The following is a 27,498-nucleotide window of genomic DNA, read 5'->3' as shown; positions in this document are numbered from 1 at the left end:
AAACACTTCTAAACTCTAATGTCAGCCCCTCAGCAGGATTCTCTTTGGTCTTCCTTTCTAAAGTGGTCCCCATCCCAACCCAAGCCCCTGAACATCCTCTAGCATATCACTCTGTTTTACTATCATCATCACACTTTTCACTCTCTGAAATGATCTTATTATTTGTTTATTTTAAAAATATGTATCTCTCCCCAACAGACAGTAGCCCTTGTTTCACTTCATAAGACACTTTGTCTAGTAAATAAATGTCTTTTTCTATTATAAAAGTAACCATGTCTGTTTGTTCAATACTATAATCCCCGTGTGTGGACTTTGGTAGGCCCACCAGTAACACTCTGGAATGTTTGTCGGTGAATGAATGATTTACTGAGTATTCATTATGTGCCAGGCATGTGGTTAGAGCATGAAACCAAGCAGATAGAGTCTCTGTCCCATAAGTCTTACATGCCAAGATACTGAATTAATGCACTACAAACTTTCAAAGTACTTTCCAAAGCAGGTGTAAATTAAAAAAAAAAAACACAACTAACCTTAATACTTAATTCAAATACATAGTCATCTTCAGTGCTACCATATTGTTGTAACCTGTTTCTACTTACTTTGCTTCACAGGAACATACACTGAATTGTTTACCAACTGTTTCTGACCATGCACATTTATTTCCACAGACAACAACATTAATTGGTCTTTTGAAGACAGCTCGACTCCTTCGTCTTGTGAGAGTGGCCCGAAAACTTGATCGATATTCAGAATATGGGGCTGCTGTTCTAATGCTCTTAATGTGCATATTTGCCCTGATTGCTCACTGGCTGGCTTGCATTTGGTATGCGATTGGGAACGTAGAAAGGCCCTACCTGACTGACAAAATCGGATGGTTGGATTCCTTAGGACAACAAATTGGGAAACGTTACAATGACAGTGACTCAAGTTCTGGGCCATCCATTAAAGACAAATACGTCACAGCACTTTATTTTACCTTCAGCAGTTTAACGAGTGTAGGATTTGGGAATGTGTCGCCTAACACCAATTCGGAGAAAATCTTTTCAATTTGTGTCATGTTGATTGGCTGTAAGTAGATTTCTCTTTTGTTATCTATTAGGATAAAATAAGATCAGAAAATCGATATCTCTAGAACATTCAGAATAAGGCAAAGAAAACAGTTATAGAAAGTTGTAGAAATAATGGAATTAAATATATGGGTATTATATTCTATCAGATCTGATTCTCTCTGTGAAGGGAAGACACCAAAGGTCTTTCATGATCTCAGGAGCATAAAACTGGAATGACATGCATCTTGGGATTCAGGAACGGAGACTTGCAGTTCACGTTTACTGATGTAAAAACGTGTCTGTAATTTATCACTAATGGTTATTTTCTGTTTCAAACTGAGGCCAGATTAGAATGGGAAAGACTAGCTTACATTTACATATCTATAGATATAGATATATAAATATCACCCCACTAATTATAATGTAAGCTAACCTTTCATATATATATATGTATACATATGCACACACATACAGATATATATATATATTTTCCCCCTGTCATTGACTAAAAATTCCTTTCCCTGTGACATTATGTCAAGGACCTAAGTGACTGCCCTTTACCCTACAATGGGTAATGATATGAGCATCATTTATAAGGTATAGTCTTTGGAATAAGAAAAAAATTCTGTGTAAAACTAAAGATGCTTTAATATTAATATTTTTTTAAAAAAATCACACTGTGGAACCACTAAAGATAACCTTGCTGATACCAGGCAGCAGTTGACAAAAGCATGATGGATTTTTAAAGCTTGAAAAGGAGCATTATCCTTAGATTGCATACAAATTTGAAAGTAGATCCAGAGAGTTAATTTTTAAATGTTAACATATTGTCTAATAAAATGTGCTTAGATAAGGTTCATTTATGAAACTTAAATAGATTCACCCAGTTTATTGTTCACTGTATTTAAAATTTACTTTTCATATATGTGTCTTGGTGTTTTTATTTTAGTAAGATTGTATAGGCAGATAACATTCTATTTAAATAACTCAAGGTATTCTGCAAATTCAGACTAAGTCTTGCCACAAACACAAAAGTAGAATTGCACTCAGAAGGAAATGGAAGTGTGGCCCACTTGAAAAAATAGAAAAATTCATTCCAGAGAGACTGAATCTTTCAGAACAAACACAGTCCCACTCTGTGATTGAAACTGCTAGTTAATACTTTATAGTGGTTATCAATTTCAGTGGCATTGGTAACAAAAAAAGAAAAGAAAAATGTCTGTTTTTAATTATTTAAACACCCGTATAGAAAAAAAAAAATATATATATATATATATATGTATACTCTTTTTAAAGAAAACAGAACTTGCCTCTTGAAACTTAGAATTTGCAAGAAAGAATTTTTTAAGTGCATTGAAGTTTAATGCGTTCACCACTTAGGAATCCTTACCGCTTGTGAGGATTAAGTGAAATACATAGTACTGTTTATCATGTGAATTATTTTAAATTAAAGAGAACTCAGTTCTTTACTTGCTCTATACCCAACCTCTAATCCTTAAATCAGGAAATTATTGGCAGTTTTTATTCTTCCTTTATTCCTGTCTTATTCCTTCCTTCTTTCCTTCCTTCCTTCCTCCCTCCCTCCCTCCCTTCCTCCCTTCCTTCCTTCTTTCCTTCCTTTCTGTCTTTCTGCCTTCTTTTTTAAAAGTGGCACTAGGCTATTTCTATTGATTCTTTAGGAAGAATATTTGTTTCCTGCAGATGAATTCTATCTTTTAAGAAAAGAGAAAACACTCTTGTTAATTGAGTAGACTAAGATACATCCATATTCCACATAATATCTTTTATTTGAATAGACTTGCTTGTACAAAACTTAATCAAAATGGGATTATGTAAAGCTTAGTGTCACACAGGAAAAAGTTTATAGATATTCCTAGACAATTCTATCATGAGCTATCATGCCATAAAAGGTAAAATAAGACTAGAAACTTAGCAATAATAAGCATGCCTTGAAATTTTCTTAGCCATTTGATGTATATGTGTATATCTACACATGATATTTCCATTTAGATCCAACTGTATTAGAAAATTACTTGGTTTTCTGTATTTGGTTATATTTTTATACTAAGTACATATGCCTCAGTTACATGAGTGGCTTGATTTAAGCCTAAAAATATCCAAAATATAATGTAAAATATTGTATATATACTACTGCACGTTAAAGTTGATATAGTCTAGTTATCAAGTTGAACTCTCATTATCCCTAAGCTTCTTTAAAACTAATCTTCATTCTAAAATAAAAATTTGAAGCCAAGTTGTAGAAAGCAAAGCAATGTACAATCCCTCTTACAACAATATAATTCAAGGAAACTAAAAATTAAACATTAAAGCTATCATCTAATTAAATTCAAATAATGCAAATACCTATAGATACATTTTTAAAAGTGTCTATTTGCAAAGACAGTCACCAATTGTGCTGCTGAATGTGTACAGAGAACAGTAACCAGAGAATTCTTTTTAAAAATATACACATATACATAATTCAAGACGAAAAATAAAGAAAAATGTAAACGGCCATTAAATAAATAGGAATACAAGCTATGCTCACATATTTATATCTATGTGTTCTAATATGTAAGTTTATATCTTTATTCAAATATTATAAATATAATATATACATTTAAATTTAAAAACACATAAATCAGTATACAAAGGCAAATGTATTTCATCTCTGACCTGCTTGACAAACATCTTGGAAGAATTTCTTATTTTTATAACATGTAACAAAAAGTTATTGGATATCTGCTTTTAACCATGATGGAGTAACTGAAACCTTACCATACCCCTATAATTTTTTTTTAAATAACAGAAAACTGAATAAAATATACAGGCATTTGGATTTCATCAAAATTAGTAACTTCAACTTTTCAAGGACACTTTGAAAGGGAACAGGAAAATGATAGACTGGAAGAAAATATTCTCAATACTTAGATCTAAAAAAGGACCTTTATTCAGCATATATCAAGAATTCTTACAACTCCATAGTAAGACAACTCAATTTAAAAATGAGCAAGATTTTAAACAGACATTTCACAAAAGAAGATATATTAATGGCCAATAAATACATGAAAAGATGTTATTAGTCATCAAGGAAATGCAATTAAAACTCTGTGATGGTTAAAATAGGATAATACCAAATGTTGGAAAGGTTGTGGAACAACCAATATTCTCAAATATTGCTGGTGGGAATGTAAAATCACACCATCTTTGGGAAATAGTTTGGCAGTCCCTTATAAAGTTAAACCTACCACACAGATCAGCAGTCCTATTCCTAGATGTTTCAAAGGGAAACGAAAATATATGCCCACACAAAGACTTGTACACAAATGTTCATAGCAGTTTTATTCATAATAGCCAAAAACTAGAAACAGTGAGATTTCATCAACAGAAGAGATAAATGGACTGTGGTAGAGGCGTGTGATGCAAATCTACTCATCAATTAAAAAAAGAACAAACTACTGATACATACAAAACAGAATGAATTTCAAAAACAATATGCTGAGCAAAAAGAAGTCAGACACAAATGAATATGTACATTATGATTCTATTTACATGAAATTCTAAGAAATGCTAACTAATCCGTGATGACATAAAGGAGCTCAGTGGTTGTCTAGGGTCAACCTAGAAACCAGTGGGCAGACAGCCAAGGGGCACAGAGGAATCTTTTGGGGATGTTGAAAATGTTCTATATCTTGATTGTGTTAACAGAGGTGTATACATTTGTCAACTAACTGAGCTATACATTTAAAACAGATTCATTTTGTTATATCTAAATTACACATCACTAAAATTTATTTTTTTAAGTTAAAATTTTTTTAAGTTTGTGTACTAGATAGAAAAGCAAGTGTATTTGTTCTATCAGCATGTTTCAGCTATTACCCAATGACCCTAAATTCATTAGTTTGGTGAGCATCTCAGATTTTGAGTGTGGTGTGCTGACGTTTTAAATTATACCTGTTTTATTTTTATAATACTGCAGCATAAAGCAAACCATTCTGGTGAAGGAAGAATTTTCTATTAAGGAAGGCTAACAAAATATTGAGTTGAAGAAATGCCTATATAGTCTGCCAACTTGCTTTTGAGTCATATTTTATGCCAGTTGATGGCCATTAACCAAATAACGTATACAGAATATAATCATTTTGTGCTTCTCTCTTACTTACAGACTTTAGCTCCATTTGCTTCCTAAAAAATAGAAAAAAAAATGTATGCCTTCATTATAATTTAAAAAGCCATTAGCATGGAATTTCCTTAGAAAAATACACGCTATTCATATATTCAACTATGTACTTATAATCTAGATTTTTGCCATCCTGTCAATGAGTGGAAATACGTGTTTATGATCCAAACTAATGTTTGGTTCATTTTTATGGCAGTATGGAGTTAAAACCACAGCATTTATTAAAAACAAAATAAGAATGTTTTCCCTGACTCCTCTTTTCGTAATTATGTGGTTAAGTAAATAACTAGCACTGATTATGTGCCTTTTAATTAAATCAAGTGAAAATCTGTACTAACTAAACTATTTCCTGAGAACATGATAGGTACTTTGGACACCTAACAACAGGCATAAATATTTCCAACACTAAAATTAGGCAGAGTAGGATATATTTCTCACACGAATCTCCTTGAATCACAGAATCCATTCAGAACAGTATTGCTAACTCCCTTCTTAATCAACTATGCATTTACTCAAATTAGGCCCAGGTTTTGTTTTTCCCGCCCCCTGTGGAAGATACTACCCAAACAGCTTTTCTACCTTAATGAGAATTACTGTCTTTCACAAATCCCAGTTCAGCCTCCCTATAGATCTCCCCAATTTTTATCCCTTTAAATAGATTAAAAATAAAGGGCTGCCTCTTTTTCTGGAGCATTCTCTTACTTGCGACTTCTATGGTAAACAAGGACCATGCTAACCAAGAGACAAAATAAGATGGAAAAGAAAACAAATGACCAAGAGGATAAGTCATTTTAAAACACAGACTGAATCTGGCCAACATCTACTTTAAAAATGATTAAGTGTTTTATATAGGTAGTGATTTGTAAGACGTGTTGGGGAAAAAAATATGTTGGTTGGATATTGTTGAAACAAACACTTCAAGGAGTTGTTTTGTTTTGTTTTTTCCCACCTACTTGGTACTTTGCAGTTCCAGTGCCTTAAATGTGTTTTACCTCCTCTTTAAGTGTCTGACACTTGTCCAAAGGTCAAGACATAGGGCATGTATCATCATGTGACTTTCTGTACAGGATATAGAATTTTTCTCAGGATTATTAGAAACTAAGTACAGATATAAAAAGAAAGACAAGATGCTTAAAAAGCTTATGTTAAATCATAAATATTTAGCCCTGGAAGCTTTAAAAAGGGCATTCTAAGGATTGAATGTTAGTTTTTTTCTCCCCATAGATGAAAGAACAAAGAGGTATTCTATTTTTCTCTACAAAAAATAAAACTATATTCTCATAGTCTAAGCCAAAGATATCTGTTTCTCATATAGAAATACTGTAAAAATGAATTTTAATAGATTAAAAATTACTTATAAATAAACACTCTAAGGAAACTATGAGTTCCTTAAAACAATTTATTATTCCTTAGGAAATCCAAAATTTTCTGAATAATCTTAAAATTTATAGTAGGTTTATAATATTGCAAGGTTAGGTTTGAGGCTGAGGTGGAGTTGTCACAATTTAAAAATGATCATTTTTACTCCACTTCCAGAAAACAGATCTGTGTGGTAACCCCATGACATACCTTCTTATTACATTACAAATGAAATGTTTATTTTAAACACATTTTATCTCTAGTCAATAGTCTAGGTTGGTTACAGGTTGATATTGTAAACAGTCTGAGTTTCTACTTGAATATATAGAGAATCCATGGTGAATTTGTGTATTTTTCCTCTCCAGATTTACCACCAAAATTATAAATTTTACAACAGTATTGACTTGACTTCTTTGTTCCCCTAGGGCCAGTGGTAAACCCTCACAAATGGATTGAGATAATAAAAAATCTACGTATTTGAGATTCTGACAAGATATAATATCCCCAAGTGCAGTCTTTCCCCCATAACTTTGTTTTTTATCCAATCCAGCACTAATGTATGCAAGCATTTTTGGGAACGTATCAGCAATTATCCAAAGACTATACTCCGGAACTGCCAGGTACCACATGCAGATGCTGCGAGTAAAAGAGTTCATTCGCTTTCACCAAATCCCCAACCCTCTGAGGCAACGGCTTGAAGAATATTTCCAGCATGCATGGACTTACACCAATGGCATTGACATGAACATGGTACGTATTTCTGTTTTCCAAAACTGGAGCCCCTCAGGCGTTATAGCTACAGCCAAAATGGAAAAGCCAGTCTCACCAGCTTTGAACCCCTTGCTTTTGTTTCCCTCTCTCAGATGTTTATTTTCTCCCCTGGAGATAGTCTTTCATTCTCAATTCATGGCATTGCATGGTGCTATATCTAGTTACACTGTGTGGCAAAGGCATTATAACATGATGCAAACTGATATAACTGTGTGTATTAGAGCTCCCACTTCTGGTTAGGGAGAGCATTGCTAAGTTGGGACTTGGGCCTTCACCACTTGGTTTAGCTGCCAGCACCCAAAAAAATAGGTGGACCCATGTGCATTAAGACATTACAAGTAGTAATAACTATAATGCCCCCAAACAGAAATATTTTTTAAAAATAGGACATTTTGAGGATTTGTGGGAGAGGTTAAGGAGCTTAAGTATACCATAAACATTTTATAATAGGAAGTTTCATGTTTCTGGTAAGGACAATTTTTCTATATTTTAATCAATTAACTATGTGCCCTTTTACTGTACCTGGTTTAATGCATCTTTCCTTTCAAGGGGGAAATATGGATTCCTTCATAACTCTTAAGCAAATTCAACATCAACAGTCACTTTTCATAACCCTTCCCTCCTTTATCAGTGCTCAAAAATCAATACAACTAATAAGATTAATTGATCCAAAGAGCTTCTTTTATTATTAGGAGAATTACATACATCTTTTTGACCTAGCTATTTGGCTATAGAGATTGATTACTAAAGATAAATTATGTGATAAATACAAGTTATATAGCATATCATAGACCTATTAAAAAAAGATTAGAATTATAGTACCTTCCCATCTAGCTACTCCTCCACTGGGCAAGGATCCTGTTTCTAAAAATTCTTCATAAAATGAAATCTTTAAAATTTAACGACGTCAACAGCATGATACAATTTTTGCATAAGTGAGCCTATGCAATTTAAATTGACTTTTTTTTATTTGACCAGCAATATCCTAAAAAAAATGAAAAGATTCAAAATTAGCAGTTAAGGTACAGAAAGCATTGCAAATATTGCCCAGTTTGAAAGATATATTTTTATATGATGTTTATCATAGCTGTGCATGATTTATTTGACGGAGAAGTAAGAGCATGCCATTATAAAATTTTTAATTTGAAGAGCTAATCAATCAGCACATTTCATACAAAGCCATAACTGAATCCCATGAGTTATTTCTGATTATCCCAAAGTTACTTGTGAAAATTCATTTGATAAATTGATCTCACCAAGGTAACACTTTAATCTCATAAGAAAGTACCTACAAATTGGTCACTTTTATGTACTTCCATCCATATTATTGTTTAATGAAGATATCAGCATTCAGAAACTATTGGGGATTCTCTAATGCTGGGTTGGCTGAAGCAGTGTCAAGAATTTTTAATCAAAACACATGTCGCTCAATTTTGTTGTTCCATACTGCCAGATTATTTCAATAACCATAGTAAAACAATTATTTATTTTATTTCCCCTCTCCATATAACTCTAGTTTCGTGACCATTTTTTTGTGTGATAAAGTCTATTTTGTGAAAACTATTTACCTTTCATTGTTTGACTCTATTACCTATGAATATGGTTTATATACCACTTGCCTATTTACAATGTACTTATGAAAGATTTATCTCTTTCCTGTCTGCTTCACACCTTAATACATGGAATCACAACACCCACCGGTAAGAACAGGAGGTATTTATATCCAATTTAATTCTCGTGTAAATTGTGGAGAACACCCTTGTTATCTGTCAGGCTTAGAGCTTGTTAAATGATTTCCAATGTTAGTTCTGATTTTTTTTGCATGATGTAGCAGAGGAAATACAAAGCAAGAAACTGGGAAAGATAACTTGGAAGAGGCCAAGTGCAGAATAGAAATCCTTAACTTTAACAACGACTTGACCTCTAATAATGTTTATATAAAGTTTCCCCCTCCCCACAAAAAGTCACTTATCTGCCCCTTCCTTCACTCTGGTAAAGGTTATGGGTATACGGTTTGCATTAGATAACTGTCATAAAGAAAATGTCATTCTCTTTCATCATCCTCTATTTTCATGATGTAGGTGCTTTTCTTTCCTCTCATCTGCATGCCTGTCTCACATGATCCTGGAGTGTGTGAGCTCTAAACCATGTGCCACTAACTCTTGCATGTGGTTTTGAGAGCTTGACTTTGCACGAACTTCTTGTTTGTACACAGTGTCTACATTTCTCATCTTGTGACTGCAATGTGAGTAAAAAATCAAAGTGCAACATAACTCTGAAAACTCAGCAAATGGAAGATGCTTGCTAATTAAGAACAATGTGCAAAAGAAAGTTGATTAGAATAAAGCAACTGTACTCTTAGACTCTTGAGAGGTTAAAAAAAAAATCTAAGTGGATTTTTTACCTCTAACACCACATCGTTAAACCCCTGTGTCTTGTTAGTTTATTGTTAACTAAATTGTAATTTAATAACAATTTAAAGTGATTTAACTTTATGTATTGTGATACATAAAAGTACATCAAACTGTTGTATTTTACATCAGCATTCCATGTTATTTCATTTAAGTATAACCTTAAATATAATTTCTCATGAAACATTTCAGGTCATTTTTGCTGTTTAACCACGTCCGAATGAAGTATAAGATGTTCAGTCACACTCTATTAATTGACCTAAAATTATTTTTCATAACCCAAAATATTTGATTCCTTGATAGATCACAAAACATAAGAAAGAATTGTAGCCATATTCCTTATTCCATAAGAAAGAATATGTAGCCATATTTCTTATTTCCTGCATCTTTTGCTTTTTGTGAAACAGCTATTACCAGAATGTTCCAGAACCAAAAGCATTCTGGGAACACTTATGGGCTTCCTTTCAGTTGAACCAAATGGTTCAGATTGCAAAAGGAAAGGGGTCAGGATAATGAAGCTAGTGAAAGGAAGGTGTTCTTTTGCATATTATGTCAGGCTTAGGAGTAGTAAAAATTAGCTCAAAAAATGTCCATAGGTCAAGTCTGGAAAATCCTTTCCCTTCTGCAATACTTTCTCAGATTAGGACTGAAAGCATCTCAACAAATTTCCCCAAGTTAAAGCTGTCTTATAACCCAACCTGAAACTTTCAGACATTATCCAACAGTGATTTTAGTTACATCATTGCCAAACACAGAAAATCACCTTCCATGTCGTTGTAGAATCGAGCCATGCACACAGAGGAGCATGGCTTGAATGAATAAAGGCACCAATAACCATGGTCTATCCATCATTCTGGATGGAGAGAAATAAATCACTTATGACAGAAACCACTCCATAATTTTAAATTATATTTGCATGGAAGAAAAGCCTTTATGAACATTCAATGAAAAATGTTATTCCTACCTAAAAATGCCCCCCTAGTAATGCCTGAATACTAGAAAAAAATACAGAATAAAAATTCAGAAGACCCAAGTACTAGCTCTCAATATGCCACTTTTCTTGGACAAGTCACTTAACCTCTCTGCAATTTCATTAAACATGTCGTTTTCAAATAGTTTTAAAGTGCCAAAACTGTATTTGCTAAATGTGTAAAACAATTATCATGGCAGTTTTTCTGCTTGAGGATGTAGAGTCTAACCTACCTGCTGCCTACTCTCTTGCTCCCTCTGAGTCTCCTTTATGGAACATTTTCTTCTGCTTCGAATATTATTCAAAAACCACAGAACCAAGTGAGTGGTAGAACTGTGGAAGGCAGAGAACCCAAGGGGGTCATTTCAGGTAAAGACAAGGATGGGAATAGAGGCACATATGTGTGACATCCAGGGCAGAATTAAGGCAGGTAATCCAGAAACAATTTTGTTTAATTTATTTTAGGAAGAAAGGGGAACAATTGAGTATTTTTTTTAGTCTGGGACATTAATGGAGAAAAATTTGAGAAACAGTTGTAGAAAGGAGTTGGAATAAGAACCTAGAAAGAGAAATAAATTCTTCAGCAAGGCAGATAGGTGAGGTTTCCTTAAAGATAGGCAGGAGAGAAAAGAAAAATGGTGATGGCATTGGTTTTGAGGAATAAAGGGCAATGGCACTCAATGGCACTTATACTACATGGTCCAGTCTCCTTGATCAAGCAGAGACTAAATGAATTCCTCAGAAAGGAGAAGGTGTAGGGTAGGAGAAGAGTTGAACAAGGGAGAATTTTTAGAGATTTCAATCAAGAGTCAACCTAGTCGTCTAAAATTGCTTAGAACCCCAGTAGGACTCTGAGTGACAAAACATACACTTATAATGGACCCAACAAGCAAAGCCAATCAAAATGGAAAGGAAAGTAATGAAGAATGACATATTGTTTAATAGAAATTCCTACTTCATGAGGCTGATGTTATTGCTAAGGAGCATTTTAATAAAAATCTGATTTCATTTCCTTCCATGACTCTTTTCCTGCTCCTCTGTTATCTGCTAACTCTGACTACTGACCATAACTACTACTACTAACTGCTTACTACTACTACTAACTACTATCTATTTAACTAGTAACTACTAATATTAACCTGCATCTACAATCTAACTCTACTGCATCAAACGTTTTGTTGCATCCATTCTCTATACTTATTTAAATAACTTCATCTGTGCCAGGCCTTCACATTCAAATACACTCCACTCACGTCCTGTTTTGATACACCATAGTGAAATGTAATTTCAAGCTCTTTCAGTATGTCCAATTAAGCAATGCAGATAAAATAATCCTTGTGACATTAAACCCCATAGGAAATATAAAGCAAAATTTATAAAATAGCATAGCTTGTCTCTACCATAATATTTTTATCCCCCTTTACCTTTTTCTAATGACCCTTATATACTGAAGTTGATAAATACAGTCAATGAAAAACCTTTGACTAGTTCATCATAGAGCTAAAATAAAATGACTACAAATATGATGCCCTTCATGTCTGACCACCCCTCCAATGGGGACCCTGTTTTCAAGAAGTCTTCAGAAAATAAAATCACTCATGTTTAAAGATATCAACAGCATAATACAATTTTTGCATAGGTGAGCCTACAATTTAGATTGATATTTTTTATTTGACCAGTAATAGTTTAACAAAAAAGCATCAGTTCAAAATTAGCAGTCAAGGTACAGAAAGCTTTACAAATATTGCCTAATTTGAAAGACATACACTTCTTCTCTACACTCAGGTCGAAATGGCCTAACAAGTAAATCCACCCATTTAAAAAGGGAACATGGAGATTGGCAAAAACCTGCATTTAAATGATAATGACCCTGAGGATTGGTGACATCTTTTAGTTTTCTGTAAAGAAATACTTAGTTACTACTTGGGAGTGGAATTAAAGTAATGCTGTTTACAATGCACCTTAAAAGATGTTTTCATCTCCATGCTGATTAGTTGATAGGCATTGCCTGGCTCTGCAAAAACTGGATAGGTAGTAAAATTTTGCACTCACAAGAAATCTACTATTAACACACATACTTGCCAACTGTAGCCAGCACGTGAACCACAGGTGCTTAAGAAAGGGCAAGTCACACGTCCTTCCTATTTTTCCCCAAGGCTATTTATCCTAAAGTCTCAAAAATGCCACAGAGCACAACAAATACCATCTGGAGCCCCCCTGACATGAACAATATCAAGCTTAGGACAAGCATCTGGTATTTTCAGGTTACAAATTGTATATGCTCAATCATGTTTCACAAATGATGATGGTCACTTCAGCCTGGTCTCCAACCATCAACAAGAAAGACTTATTTACATCTGACACAGTGCTGTTTAATGCAAAGCAAGTTCATCAACGGTGGGATCTGATCTTTAGCCATTCCTGAGTCCAGAGAAATTATGACAGCATGGTCTGGGGCTTTACACATGAAAAAGAGTCATTGCAGAAATACCATGCTGAGGCGATGAACACACTTCTATGTCTCCATTTGTTAATAATGTTCCTCTCACAGTAGTACGATGGCGGAAATGATATCTCAAGTTGTTTTTTCAACTTTGAAAATTATGGTACTATTCAAACAGGACTCGAGTGCAATTTCTTATGCTGAAGAGTGTGATGTGTTTCCAAATACTTTCTTGGAGTAGTAGAAGCGCAGGAGTAATTCAAGCTCAATTCAGTTAGGATCAATTAATACTCAACACAGGTTTAGCCAATAATAAAAATAGAGACATCAAAGTTCACTTTTAAATATTCTTTGGAAATATGAATTTAGGTCGACTAAATTAAAATATTAGAGGAACTCAGCACTTATCAAACCTAATAAAATCAAACCATTCACAATTCTCCCAAAATAAAAGTCCAATATTTACTTTAGTTAAAGAATTTTCTGAGACATTACCAATAGCCTGAGGATTTATATTGAAAATGGATATGTAAAGTTCCACCCGATATACCAGATATTTTAAATCATTTTTTAAAGGTGAAAATAAGCACAAGTAGTTCATCTAATCCAATTGATTATATAGCCTTAAGGCATCAGACTCAGGAAAATTACATATATTTTCATTGTTTTTCTTGGTTTAGACATATTGCTATCCATGGAGTTGAATGTGGATGGAAAAAAATATATAATCATGCCTCTTTCATGCCAGATATTCCTAAAGAACCTATTTTAGTGTGCATCTTGGGCTCCTATTAGTCAGGTGGGCTACCCCCAGCAGAACTCTACACTCATCTTAAGGACCATCTGATAAGAATCTTCCTCACTTGGGGTCCAGCACCTCATATAGCGCATTTGAGTGCTCTGGAGCCATGCTAAATCATTTACACATGTGCTGTAGATCATTTTTCCCACTCTACTGGTCATCTCCTTAGATCAGGGTGCTCTACAATACACACGAAACTGAAACAAATCAGTAGTTAGAAACACCTACCATACTGGGAGGGAAAACCAAAGACTCAGTCCACACAGGTGTAATTATTGTACTTGAATCATAGAGGTCCATGTCGAGCCATTATCTAGTTTTGACTGTGAGTCACAATATGTGGACACTGGGAAAATCGGGCCTTAGTAGTGTTTTCTAAGATGGGAGCTTTGGCCCAGATTCTAACTCTGATTTTACCTGCGTTATCTATGAGCTGTGCTTAATATTTAACAGTAGGTAACACCAGCAATGAGGTCAGAGCATTATAATAAAGTAAGAATAGTTAATCAAGATGTTTTTTTCTATGAATTACTTATTCATAACATTTTTGCATAGTTTTTCGTTACTTTTTTCTTCTCATTTTTTAAGAACTCTTTATAATTTATAGACAAAGAGTTCACTGACACTTTATCTGCCGTCTATATTGCAATTTGTTCCTAATCTCTTTTCAATATGCTGGTTTTGTTTAGGGTATCTTTTGAATTTTAAAGTTTTTTTGTTTTTTAATATCATCCAATTAGTCAACTTTTCTTGTATAGTTCAGAGATCCTGTCCTGTTTTACAAAGGTCTCACTAAACGTATGGATTGTACAAGTAGTTTCCTAGGTTTTAAGTTTTGTTATATGATTTGGAAGAAAATTCTGAATCTGTTTGAAATGTAGTTCTGTAAATTTTCTTCACATGAATAGAAGATAGTACCTTTCCTGTTGATTTTAAATACCACCTGATTTACACATTAAATTATTAGGTATAATTGGAATACATATCTTTACTCCCAAATTGGCTCTATTTGTCCATTCCTATGGCAATATAATAATGATTTATACTTAGTGGCTTTATACCATACTTCAATTTCTGACAAAGTAGGTCAACTCTTACTAATCTTGTTTTTCTTATTTTGGGGGGCATTTAAGAGTATTTATTCTTCCATATAAAATATATGACTGTTTTAACTCAGTTACAACAAACTCCACGTTGGGCTTTTGAGACAACCCAAAGATCAGGTTGTCAAATCTGGCACACAAAAGTCAGAACTTGTAACCAATATTAAAGTGTACTAATAATTTCAAGGATATATGTAATCATAAGGCATAAGCAAAGCATAGAGATCCTTCTTTGCATATTAGTATGTGTTCTGTCTCAGATTTAACATGGGAGGCCCCTAAACTGTGTATGTAATGACATAACACTTAAGCAGAATGAAACTTTTTGGCCATTAAACATTCACATTTTATAGTCTGGAAGTTACATAGCTTACATGACATTTTCCAGAAAGTCATGTCCTATAAATCTATTGATGACATTAAAACAAATCTGCTTTTGAAAGAACATTAGCCTAACAGTTATTAATAAATTAAAATAACAATAATAGTAAAAATAATATGAGCTATAATTTAAAGACTCCAAGATCTTAAGAAGAAGATACCAAGTGCTTTGCAAGCCTTCAGATCAGTTTATTCCAGTACAAGCTGCCTTTGAAACTTATTTCTTATGAGTGAGGAGTGAACACAGGGATTCTCTTTAATGTGAAATTGTTGGTGGGTGAGTGGATGGATGTGACTGAATACTTCCCAACTTCTGTATCATCTGTGAAGAAACGGTAGAGAAAAGTCTAGTTCTGGGTAGAAGATAGATAAAAGGCAGCTCATTCTTTAAAGTTGGGCAGCAGGATCTTTATCACACCTACTTCTACCTGAGCAGGTTATTAACACCATTCACAGCCAGGTCATGCTGCATTTCCCTGTCGATAGTATATGTTAAAACCAGACAACATTTCTTTTGCAAAACTTCTATGCAACATTAATTTTAGTTAATGTAACATACACTGAATTTTGTCACAGCTTGTTCACTATCCTAATCAAACACAAGATTTAAATAATGTAAAATAAAATGATCTAAGATGAAGGTAAAAACAAAACAAAATCTACTGATGAAAGTTTTGTTTATCATAAGCAATTTAAACTAGACACATCCTGCCAAAAACACTCCATAGATAAGAGCTGCCCCACACCCTTAGTGTGCTTGCCAGGAGTAGGTCACTAATGTTTGTCATTAGCTGGTCACTTTTCTTTCTGGTATTCCTCAGCAAGGATAGAGAATGAACTGTATTCCTGTTGCTAACCCTTTCCTTTCTATGAATTTTATATTAATTTTTACATAATTTTGAAATTTCAATATTAAATTCTCATCTTTGCCCCATGTTAAAATCATCTGAAATATGTTAAACAAATTTTAGTGCTTCAGACCCACCCTACAACAATTAAACCAGAATTGCTTATAGCTAAGTCAGAGCATCAGTATTTTTATATGTCTATTCTAACATGTAGCCAGAATTGAGAGCCACTGATTTAGATCCTAAAAAATTACATCTCCTTCAACAAGATTTTATAATGTTCTTAGTAATTTTTACCTTTGTTATTAAATTTATTCTTAAATTTATATAGCTTAGTCAAACAAATGAGGTATATTACACATTTCCATTTTTACCTGCTTATAAATAATATATAGTTAAACTATTTATCTTCCTTATAGCCACCTTAACAAATTATTTGCCTCATTCTTTTTTGTTTGTTCGATTAACTCTTGAATGTTCTAGGTATGCAATCATATCAGCAACAAAAAGAGATAAATTCATTCTCTTTTTAAAAAAATACTATTTATTTTCTTTATTAGTTCACTAGATTCTCCCAAAAAATTTCAAATAGTAATAGCTGACTTTATGAAAATAGCTTCACCATTAACACTAATATTTAAAAAATATCCTTGCATTCCTGAAATAAATCCTACTTGGTCATAGATTTTTTTGATACTTTGTTGAGTTTATCAGCTAGTAAATTATTTAGAATTTTGCAACTATTTTATAGTGATATTGATCTATAGTTATAAGCTCTTTATTTTTTTTATTATTTAAATCCACTTTATTGTTATTTACTTTTCCCTTTTTTTTAACATCTTTATTGGAGTATAATTGCTTTACAATGGTGTGTTAGTTTCTGCTGTATAACAAAGTGAATCAGCTATACCTATACATATATCCCCAAATCCCCTCCCTCTTGCGTCTCCCTCCCACCCTCCCTATCCCACCCCTCTAGGTGGTCACAAAGCACCGAGCTGATCTCCCTGTGCTATGCGGCTGCTTCCCACTAGCTATTTTACATTTGGTAGTGTATATATGTCCATGCCACTCTCTCACTTCGTCCCAGCTTCCCCTTCCCCCTCCCTGTGTCCTCAAGTCCATTCTCTACGTCTGTGTCGTTATTCCTGGCCTGTCCCTAAGTTCTTCAGAACCTTTTTTTTTTAGATTCCATATATATGTGTTAGCATACGGTATTTGTTTTTCTCTTTCTGACTTACTTCACTCTGTATGACATACTATAGGTCCATCCACCTCACTACAAATAACTCAATTTCGTTTCTTTTTATGGCTGAGTAATATTCCATTGTATATATGTGCTACATCTTCTTTATCCATTCATCTGTCGATGGACACTTAGGTTGCTTCCATGTCCTGGCTATTGTAAATAGAGCTGCAATGAACATTGTGGTATATGACTCTTTTTGAATTATGGTTTTCTCAGGGTATATGCCCAGTAGTAGGATTGCTGGATCGTATTAGATGTAGTTCTGATGTATTTGTGGGGAGGAAGGTGATCTTCCGCCATCTTGAAGGTCTCCCTATAAGCTCTTTAAATGTTAGAAAGAAATCATCTGTTAAGCCATGTGGTCCTGGTGGTTTTAATGGTAGTTCTTTAATCACCATTCTAACCCTACTATGGTAATTATTTATTATATTTCTTTCTTAGTCAATATTGGTAATTCATATTTTGTGAAAAATTCATCCATTTCATCTAGGCTTTCAAAGTTGTTACAAAATTGCATATAGGATTCTCTTTTAATTCATTTATTCAGTCTTTTCTGTATAAGTAGGTACATCTGCCTTATCATTGCTAAATTTGTATATTTTTGTTCTTTCCTGTAGCAGGCCTTTGAAAGATTCATTTATTTCACTGGATCTTTTTCAAGGAATTAGCCTTTGGATTAATTTATTCTTGCTACTATTCTTTTCATTTTCAGCATTTGCCTTCATTACCCTCTTTTTTATTTCTTTGTATTGTCCTACTATTCTTAACAGTTGTTTTAAGGTTTTTCATGTTTGAGTCTTTCCTTCTGTAATATCTAAGACATTAAGACTATATATTTTCCTTTCAATGCAAGTTTTTCTGTGTTTCCATGGGTTTTGACATGAAATGTTCTCCTTCTGTTGCTTTGTAAATTATTTCTTTTTGGATCCAAAGGTTATCATAGAGTGTGGTTCTTAATTTTCATGTACTTCTGATTTTTTTAGTCACATTTTAATAATTTTTTTCTTGTTTTTTGGATTACAGTCAGAGTTAAGGGACTCTATAAACTTTTCTACTATTATAAATGTTTAAGCACTCACATGTAGTGCAAAAATTATCTATGGTTGCATTTGTTTAAAATGACTCACCTTTATAAAGGTTTTCCAAAGCATTTAGCTTTATTTTCATGGGGATGGGGCAACCCTGCTCTCTTTCTTTACACACAGTTATTTCATTCTTTTATGTGTAGTACGATTGAATTATATAATTTCATGAACAAGTACAGCTGACATAAATAGGTTTCAGAACATACACAGCTGGTTTGTAACTCAACTGGTAGAAGTAGAAATGTGTAGGGACACAACAATATGTAACATTCAGAGCGTTGGGTAACGAGAATCAACATATTTTACAGAAGCGGAATCTAATAGGTGGAGGAAGAGAACTTCTACTATTTTGAGAGCTTCTGCTATTTTGCCAAAGTTATATAATTGCTGATACAACCATCAGTTTCCTTAGAAAGCAATTGAATTGCTGTCTAGCCTTAGTCTTTCTGAGGAACAAATTCCCTAACTGGTACAAAAAGAAAATGGCATTTATGCTACATTTTTATTCTTTCTTACTTACTGATAAACCAATAAATAAAATGAGTGGGAAACATTTTGTATTTCACCATACTAGTAGCGACTTTTGAAATCCAATCTGATGAACAGCTATGGCAAGTCACAATAGTTGAAAGAATCCTGAAGTAAGTTTGGAGTCTTAATTCTTCCACAAATAAAATCCCTTAATGCACTTATACTTCAGCTTTCACATGAAAAATGGGAGAATCACCATTCTATATTCCTTATATAAAGTTGATGAATCAAAAGAAGATTTGATTTTAAAATATTATACACGAGAAATTTTTCTGAAACATAAAACTAGATCCAAGTTCAAAATGGTATATCAAGTGTGAAGTTATACTTAAATCGCTCTTTTCATCACCTGGCAGATTGCACCTCCCTTTTCCTTTGTAAGCAAGCTCAGGTCATCTACAATCAATCCACTTGTAAAAAGTATTTGCAAAAAATATCCATTCATCCACTGTGGTTAAATTCTGTCCATCCCCTCCTTCATTCCCTCTCTCAAGTAATTGGGCAGTTGAGGGGAAGGTCCTGAAATTGCTTCTCAGGATGCTGGTCCCTCCTGTTACCTTTAGAAGCCCTAGTGAGTTCCAAGGTTTTCCCCTGAGGCCGTATTTCAGAAATCCTAATGCATCCTTTTAAGTCAGGTTTTTGCTGATTTAGCACAAGGACTCCAGAGTTGGAGTAGCAAGAATATGTATGCAAAAGTAATAAATCCCCTCTGCCTACACATCATCACCCACACTCCAACTCGTCCTAGGCCCCGACTTAATTGGGGTCAGGTTAAACTTTGAGTGTCCTTCTGAAAGCAAAGGAACATCTCATAGTTATGCTGTTAGCTGGGGATGGGAACTGCAGGAGAGGGGAGGGGAAGATGCAGGAGGGAGGACTGTTTCATTTTTCAAGGAACCTTTACTTGCACCAGAACTTGTTCAGGATTTATGACATTGTTTTCCATGTCTATGTGCAGTAAGATTTTGTTCTGCTCATATGTTTTTTTCCTAAATGATGTAACCATATGATATACGTTGAAAAGTTGCATGTAGAAAATTAGTTAATTTTCCCAAGGCTTATAAAAGCCCTTTAGTCATGAATTCTACAATACCCTGCTTTGCCAGCAGTCTGGCCAGATACGATGGCCCTATGCAATAAAATAATAAGCCACATGAAAGTAAAATAAGAAAGTAGATGAAAAAGCAATTTGAGCTTCAGACTAGGACTATATATATTTATATGTTTAAAACTACTAAAAGAATCTACCTATCTTGATTAGTGGTTAAATGTGTAATGCCAAGGAAATATGAAAAATATGTGCTTCCTATCACTTAATGTTAAACCATAATCATAGAAATAATCTGGGATGACCTCAAAATTATGGAATCCATTAAAGAAGAATATTAACTTCTAGAAACAACAAAAAGCAAGGTTCAGTATATTTTAAGTGCTAAAGATTTATGAAACCTAGAGTGCTCACATAGCAAGCAATAATTCTATTAGAATAAAAAATGCTATAAAATATTAAGGTTGTACTCTAGGGGAGAAATTTAAGATTTGATATATTTCTTGCATAATCTATTTAATAATCATGCTTGAGGTTTAGTGTTTCATAAGGAATGTTAATTTGTGTTTTGATTAATCTTAATTTGTCAAGATTTACATGTATTTAATGACCCAATGAATTTCCCCAGAAAATTTCCTAATGTCAGTTATCACAGTTACCAAAGTTGTTTCTATGATTAATTTGCTATTTAGGGGAACCATTTGCCACACTCAGATTGTTTTTCTCAATGTGCCCTTTTTAGCCTCTCTTTAGGAATGTCCCTCTCTGCAGCTATGCTAAGTGAAACAAACCAGAAACCATTCATTACACCATAGGTCAGCTTTCCAATACTATCTAGATAAGGGGCATCTGTTAGAGAATATATTTTGATTTTTTCAGAAGCAAATACAAGACTTTAAAACACTATGGAAGGGGGTGTTTTTTTGGTAAAAACTCAATTGTTGACGCTCTTCCAACATAACCTAGAAAGTGTGCATACCACCAAAAGAGAGTGTTTTTGATCCAGGGTAAGAAACAGCAAACACTGAATCTTGTATCTTGAATTTGAGGAAGGAATAATAGGGTTTGATAGATGTTTTCTATGGCATAGTTATTTCCATTTTTGCTCTCTCTTTGTATAATTTCTTCAGTTTTACTTTGATTTAATACTTCTGTCTTGTTTTGTGGTTGCTGGGTGGTTCTTGTTTGAATGTCCCTAAACTTTGGGCTCTCTAATGCTAAGTTATGGGATTGATTTCTTTTAATAATCACAGAAAGCACTTCATACTCAAAAGAACAAATGTCTCATTTGTCTTACATAATTTGAGAGTTCCACAGAGTTTTGTCTACCTAAATTCAAGTAAAGGGAAGTTAATCTTACATTTATAAAATATTCAAGTGACTTTATATCATAATTAAGATATGGAATTTTTATCAGCCTTGAAAAAATGTTCTGGAACTTTCAGGAACTTTAGAAAAGTGAAATTAGAGCTTTTTACTCACCTTAAATTAACTGTTCCCTTGACGGTTCCTTTGAACAACCATTAGTATTGTAAATGTGCATTATAAATGTCCAAATTTGGCCTGAAAATGTGGGAAATTCTGATTAACCCTATAATTTTTTTTAATCTGAGCATTTAGAGGTTTGAGGACCAGGGATATTTTCAGAACATGTTTTATTCATTGTTATGCTCTCATGCCTAGCATACTGCTTGGTATAGAGTAGATACTTAATAAATATTTGCTAAAAGAATGAGGACTGCTTTTCCAAGCTGCAGGCCATGAAACTGATTCTGGGTGATGCACCTTAGTCTTTGAAAACAGGCTAACTCCATAAAACAATGGCTCCAGATGCACAGTGAAAGGTGCTAAGTACCCTCACAGCAGCTCCAGAGCTTGACAAACAAGAAGGTTGTATAGAGGGTAGCAACATGACTATAATAATCATTAAACCAGCTTGTGTCCTGGTTTGTACTTGTGTACTTGGCATAGATAGTCTTTTAGCCAGATCTGCTAGGCCTGGTAAAATGCCACTATCTGAGTGCTGAATGAGGCAGTTCCAAGTTAGGTAATTTAGCAGAGGAACCAAACCTGACAAAAAAAGGATTATCCATTGGAAACAAGAAAGGCAAAACGCCTGGGCCCAGTGGAAAGGGGTGCCTTGGATAAATATCCGCTTAAGCTTACCCTTTCTTCCCACTCTTTTCAATGTTCTTCTACCTCTGTTCCAATACAGCCCCCTCTCTTATAACTCCCACTTTAAAATCCTCTTACTGAGGCATAAGCCAGATTCCGATGCTGCTAACTTATTTTAGACCTCCAAACCTCTGGGCTAGGAAGAGATTCAATTATTAAATCTTAACTTCTATTGAGTTTTACCTGAATGATCTATGTAAATGACTTAAGAAAATTAAGAAAGTCAGTTAAGGGCTAACACAGGAGAATTACTTAATCTAGACAAGTCCTTCATGCTAAGATCTGTGTATCTTCCCCCCATGCAAGCAAAGTCCTCTCCATGGAACTCTACGGTACCTCCTACTAGAGGTCATTCTCTCCAGTGATTGCCACTCCTAATAGGTTGAGTGTTAGGGGCTGACAACATATAGTAAAGACACTTGAGAAGAGAATGATGTTGAAAAACTTTCTCAAGTGCTCTTAAGGTTTTGTGGGTGATTCTAAGAATATTGGAATTCCAAGAACATATTTGTACATTGATTTAGTAACTGACCACTCTCAAAAAGGATTTAAGACAATTCACAGTGAAAACCTAAGTGAAAGTAACTCAAAATATTTAACACAAGTCAGAAACAGGAAGCAAAAGTTAGAGAGATGAAAGGAAAAAGAATTCTTCAACTCTCTTGAGGCAATGGAACACAAAATTTAGTGGTGAATTTCCTACTCACCAAAGAGACCAACGAGAAGAACACATTGGGCATGTATCTCTCAGTTTCTAGCAAACAGAATGTAACAGTTCTTTAGGAACAATAAATATGTGTGAGAAAAAAAAAAAAAACCAGAAAAAGCTAGAAGTAAACTTTCCACTGAACATCTACAATGCACAGGATGATTTACATTCATTATGACATTTAATTGTGGGCACAACCCTGTGAGGTAGATATTATTTTTACAGTAAAGGAAACTGAATCTCAAGAAAATTTAATTGACTTGACAAAAGTCACAGCTAGTAAGGGATGGAACTAGGACTTCAGCTCATGCCTATCTGATTCCATAGCTCATATCACACCCAGAGAAGTGAATAACCCCTACCTCTATCTCATCATCTCATCTGCATCTTCCAATTCAAAGCATGCATACACACACACACACATGCACATGTGCACAATTTTTCCTTCTATAACCAGGCTATATTCAGAAAGTATAATTGAGAAACTTCAGGAAAATGACAGAAATAGCAGCTGTAAGCTCAGTATTCTCATTCCAACTACTATAACAGTAGCAATATCTCCATTTATGTGAAACATAAAATGCCTTTATAGATAAACCCTAAGAGAAAAATAGGCATATCTGTTACTTGGGCTAATGTTCTTTATGTTTTTATCTGTATGGGGACATCTGAGAGTTACACTGAGACCACAATAGTGGGCTTCAGGCAGGAAAAGTAAATCATATGCAAAGAAGCCGGTGAACTGGGGTTTATTCCTACCATAGCACCTCCAAATAAAGTGGCCCCATTTCAGAAGACAGTGTCCAAACCTAGCTTAACTCTAGTCTAGCATCACTTGCCAAAGAATTGAATGTGATTAGTTTAGACAGGTAAAAGGATCAGCAAACTAGTGGGTTGCTTCCATGAGAGGAGCTGGGTTGTTTGTGATTCCCAACAAAGCATGGGAAAAGAGTCTCCAACTCCAAAGGCAGAAATGGGCAAAGACAAGTTACCATTCTGGAGAGGTCTCCAGTCTAAGTAGGCAATCTGACCGGTGTCCAGTCATGGAGGTGAAGCCTGAAGGTTACAGTTAAGGGGAGAGATTTCAGATGAGTGCCTAGGAACTCAGAAAGAGGAAAGCTCATTTTTTGGGAGTCTGAGCCAGGTAATACAGGAACTTTAAGATAAAAGTCTGAGTTTCTATGGCTGTGTGGAGCTGGATGAGCAGAGTCCTACAATCAGCACACTATTTATTGGTAACTTATGACAAATTCCAATATTGCAAAGGCTCTTATTCTCTGGCAAAGAAACACAGATGGATGAAGTGACTTGCACAAGCATCAGCCTGTGGCAAATTCATGACCAGAACTCATATTCTGTGGCTTTTCTTCTAAAACACCCGTGACCCATTTCTGTGGGTGACTCTACAATGAAGGAAATAAGACTGGAAACAGTGGCTGTTGTGTTTCAGGTCTCTCATTGATGCTTTTGTATCTCATCACAATCAGTCTGACCAATTGCATCACACAGTGGTCCTGCAGACGCAGGATCCCTGTGGTTACTTTAATATTTAACATAGTAAAAATTGTAAGTTAACTCAAATATGATCTAATTTGAAGTTCCTCTGTGGGCCACATGCATTTGAATTATCTGCACAAATAATTTATTATTACTTTTAGCTATAGTGGACAGCAATACAAAGGTTGACCCAAAAAGGTAGGAAATCCTAAAATTACACTTTTAGGCACTATATAATGCCTTCTCCCTCTACTCCAAAGCATATTTAAATGGATCCATTTTTACTGACAGAGGAAAGTCAACCTGAGAATTAAAATCTCTATATGCCACCCAAAATAGCTAAGACACATACAGAAGAGTTGAGTATCCTTGACCCATTGTATACTGGACACTTTTTTTTTAATAACATAAAATTTTATTCAATTTAAATTGAGTAGCACTTGTCACAAGCTATTGTTTCATCTTTTTTTACAAGTTTTAATTTAGTCACTGAATAGGTTGTCAAAACAGCAGAGCTGTTAGGAGGTTTATGTATGCATCGTAACTTCTGGCACAATTTCCATTTCTGAAAACTGAACTACACTTTTAAAGTACATTTGCTGTTCTCCTTCCCTTTCTCTATTTTCAGTGCTTATCAAAATATTTAGTACTAATAATGTGCATATGAAACATAAATATTCCAAGTATTTTTAGCTAAGGGCTAACAATATGGTATATGACACAAATACCATGGCTATTTCAGGATCATTATTTTTATTAATTATAACTAAGATGTGTACCAGAGGTAGTAGTGCAAATTGACTTGAGATTCCTTCTAAAGGTTGTCTTTCTAGTTGTACCACCTTTCATTAGTTATGTCTTATTAATCGTCACGTTGCATTATATCTGTGCACAGTATGGTGCTACATAACATAATGCAGGAAATGAGAAGCAGTGTGAAACGTTGTAGGCATTACATTTTAATGAGACAGCATTTGTGTTGCGTCTGAATGCCTGCAGTTAATTCAGAGAACAGGTATTTGAGTTAAAATTCTGACATGTTCAGCAAAGCAGGTATTCATTAAGGTAGGCGAGGTAGAAGCATTGTAAGAACGCCTGTGTGACATTTACTACACCTGCGGTTCTGTGAACGCGAAATATACTTTATTTCAGGTGGAGGTAACCCTGTGCGCCGGTAGTATGAAACTCTTTCTTTTTTTTTCTTCAGGTCCTAAAGGGTTTCCCAGAATGTTTACAAGCTGACATTTGTCTACATCTCAACCAGACTTTGCTGCAAAACTGCAAAGCCTTTCGAGGGGCAAGTAAAGGTTGCCTTAGAGCTTTGGCAATGAAGTTCAAGACCACCCATGCACCTCCAGGAGACACCCTGGTTCACTGTGGGGACGTCCTCACTGCACTTTATTTCTTATCCAGAGGCTCCATTGAAATCCTCAAAGATGACATTGTGGTAGCTATTCTGGGTGAGTGTTTTAGAATTGGATAGTCACAAATTCAGTTATTAGCTAATGCAATGCATAGTTTAAAATGATAGAAAAGAGGGCTTTCCTATTTATTTATGAGTACTAAGACTGAGGAGTAATTTTAAAGCTTTATTTAAAATTCAATTCAAATCAAATTAACCTTGCAGAAAATATGTTTTCTTGACTGTCTCACTTTTTCTCTGGTGTGTAAATGCTTCCATCTTGGCAGCTACTTAAGCTTTTGAGGCCAGATATATGAAAATAGTCAGCATTTTCCTTTTCATGTTAGAGGATCTTGGATTCATGATGAGACCTTATCACCTTAAATAAAGTATATACATAGTAAGCATACTTGCTAGCATGTGCCAATGCCCTGTCATGAAGTGGGTTTATATGTTGATGAATTTCATCTATTTGCTGTGCACTTTATCTGCTGTGTCCCATCAAATAGAATTATATGAGTCCTTACCTAGGTAATATAGGGCTATAAACTTAACACCTAGGGATAAAAGTGGTGAGGAGATGAAAATTAGTAATAAGTTAAACTGGTTTGGGTGCAAAAGAAAGTCCATCTGTCCAATCTGCCTCTTCAAAAATAAATGTAGTCATTGCGAACTTGTAGGATTTCTTTGGAATATAAGAACAATGGGAAAGAACAATGGGAAAGAACAAGGGAGCAGAGAGAAACGAGATCAGTTGCTGTCCTCTCCTATTCCCTAGCCAGTATGTTTAAGCCTCCGTCTCCCCATGAGAATACCCACCCCCAATGATTGTGAACATGTGCACTTCTTTTTTCCTGCAGATTAAATCTGGTTCTATTTAAATAACAAGCACATAAGTCAGTGAGTTCCTTTCACTTGACGCTTGATGTTAACATCCAAAAGGACAAGGATATTGTCTGTTTTCTTCACTGCTATGCAGAACCAAAATGGGCATAGCACAGGACCCAATACATGAATGAAGATGTTTGAGAGATTCCTATTTATTTTGATAATTTTATTATGAGAGCCTTTTGGAAATTTTTTCAAAATTGACCAGATGCACAATTTGGTTTATGATCCAATAAGCAGGCCAAGAATAAAAACATATTCTAAATCACTTAGCAGCTACACAATAAAGTGGGATTTTCACCAGATTTGGCTTTGACAGTTTGCTCTAGTATGTTGCCAGGGAAGGAGCACACATCATTGCATTCCTGATCTTCAAATCAGCCATCCCTAACTTCTACAGGAAGGTAACAAGCCTTCTTGCTTTATCAAATAATAATTTTAGAGGGTAGTTAAGCTGTACACGGTGACTGGCTTACTCTTTGCTCGTTTACAGTCACGTAGCTAATTAAAATACGAAGCTCATGCTGAATTTAGTTCAGAGCTTTTCTCTGATAATATCTGTACTGAAGTATCAAAACTATAAAGAATTTCAAGAGA

The 27,498-nt window shown here is 34.5% G+C and overlaps 1 protein-coding gene across 1 annotated transcript in view; it reads left to right on the top strand.

Moving 5' to 3' along the window:
- Nucleotides 1–27,498, top strand: part of KCNH7 (potassium voltage-gated channel subfamily H member 7) — a 450,126-nt gene that overhangs the window by 394,677 nt on the left and 27,951 nt on the right. The window contains exons 8-10 of the mRNA XM_036858162.1: nucleotides 669–1,068; nucleotides 7,139–7,338; nucleotides 25,819–26,071. Coding sequence (XP_036714057.1) covers nucleotides 669–1,068; nucleotides 7,139–7,338; nucleotides 25,819–26,071 — 853 coding nt within the window. The remainder of the gene's footprint in view (nucleotides 1–668; nucleotides 1,069–7,138; nucleotides 7,339–25,818; nucleotides 26,072–27,498) is intronic.

The sequence above is a fragment of the Balaenoptera musculus genome, chromosome 7 (assembly GCF_009873245.2).
Source record: "Balaenoptera musculus isolate JJ_BM4_2016_0621 chromosome 7, mBalMus1.pri.v3, whole genome shotgun sequence".
Taxonomy (NCBI): domain Eukaryota; kingdom Metazoa; phylum Chordata; class Mammalia; order Artiodactyla; family Balaenopteridae; genus Balaenoptera; species Balaenoptera musculus.
Note: the sequence above shows the minus strand (reverse complement) of the source record. Positions and strands in the feature narration are given on the sequence as shown.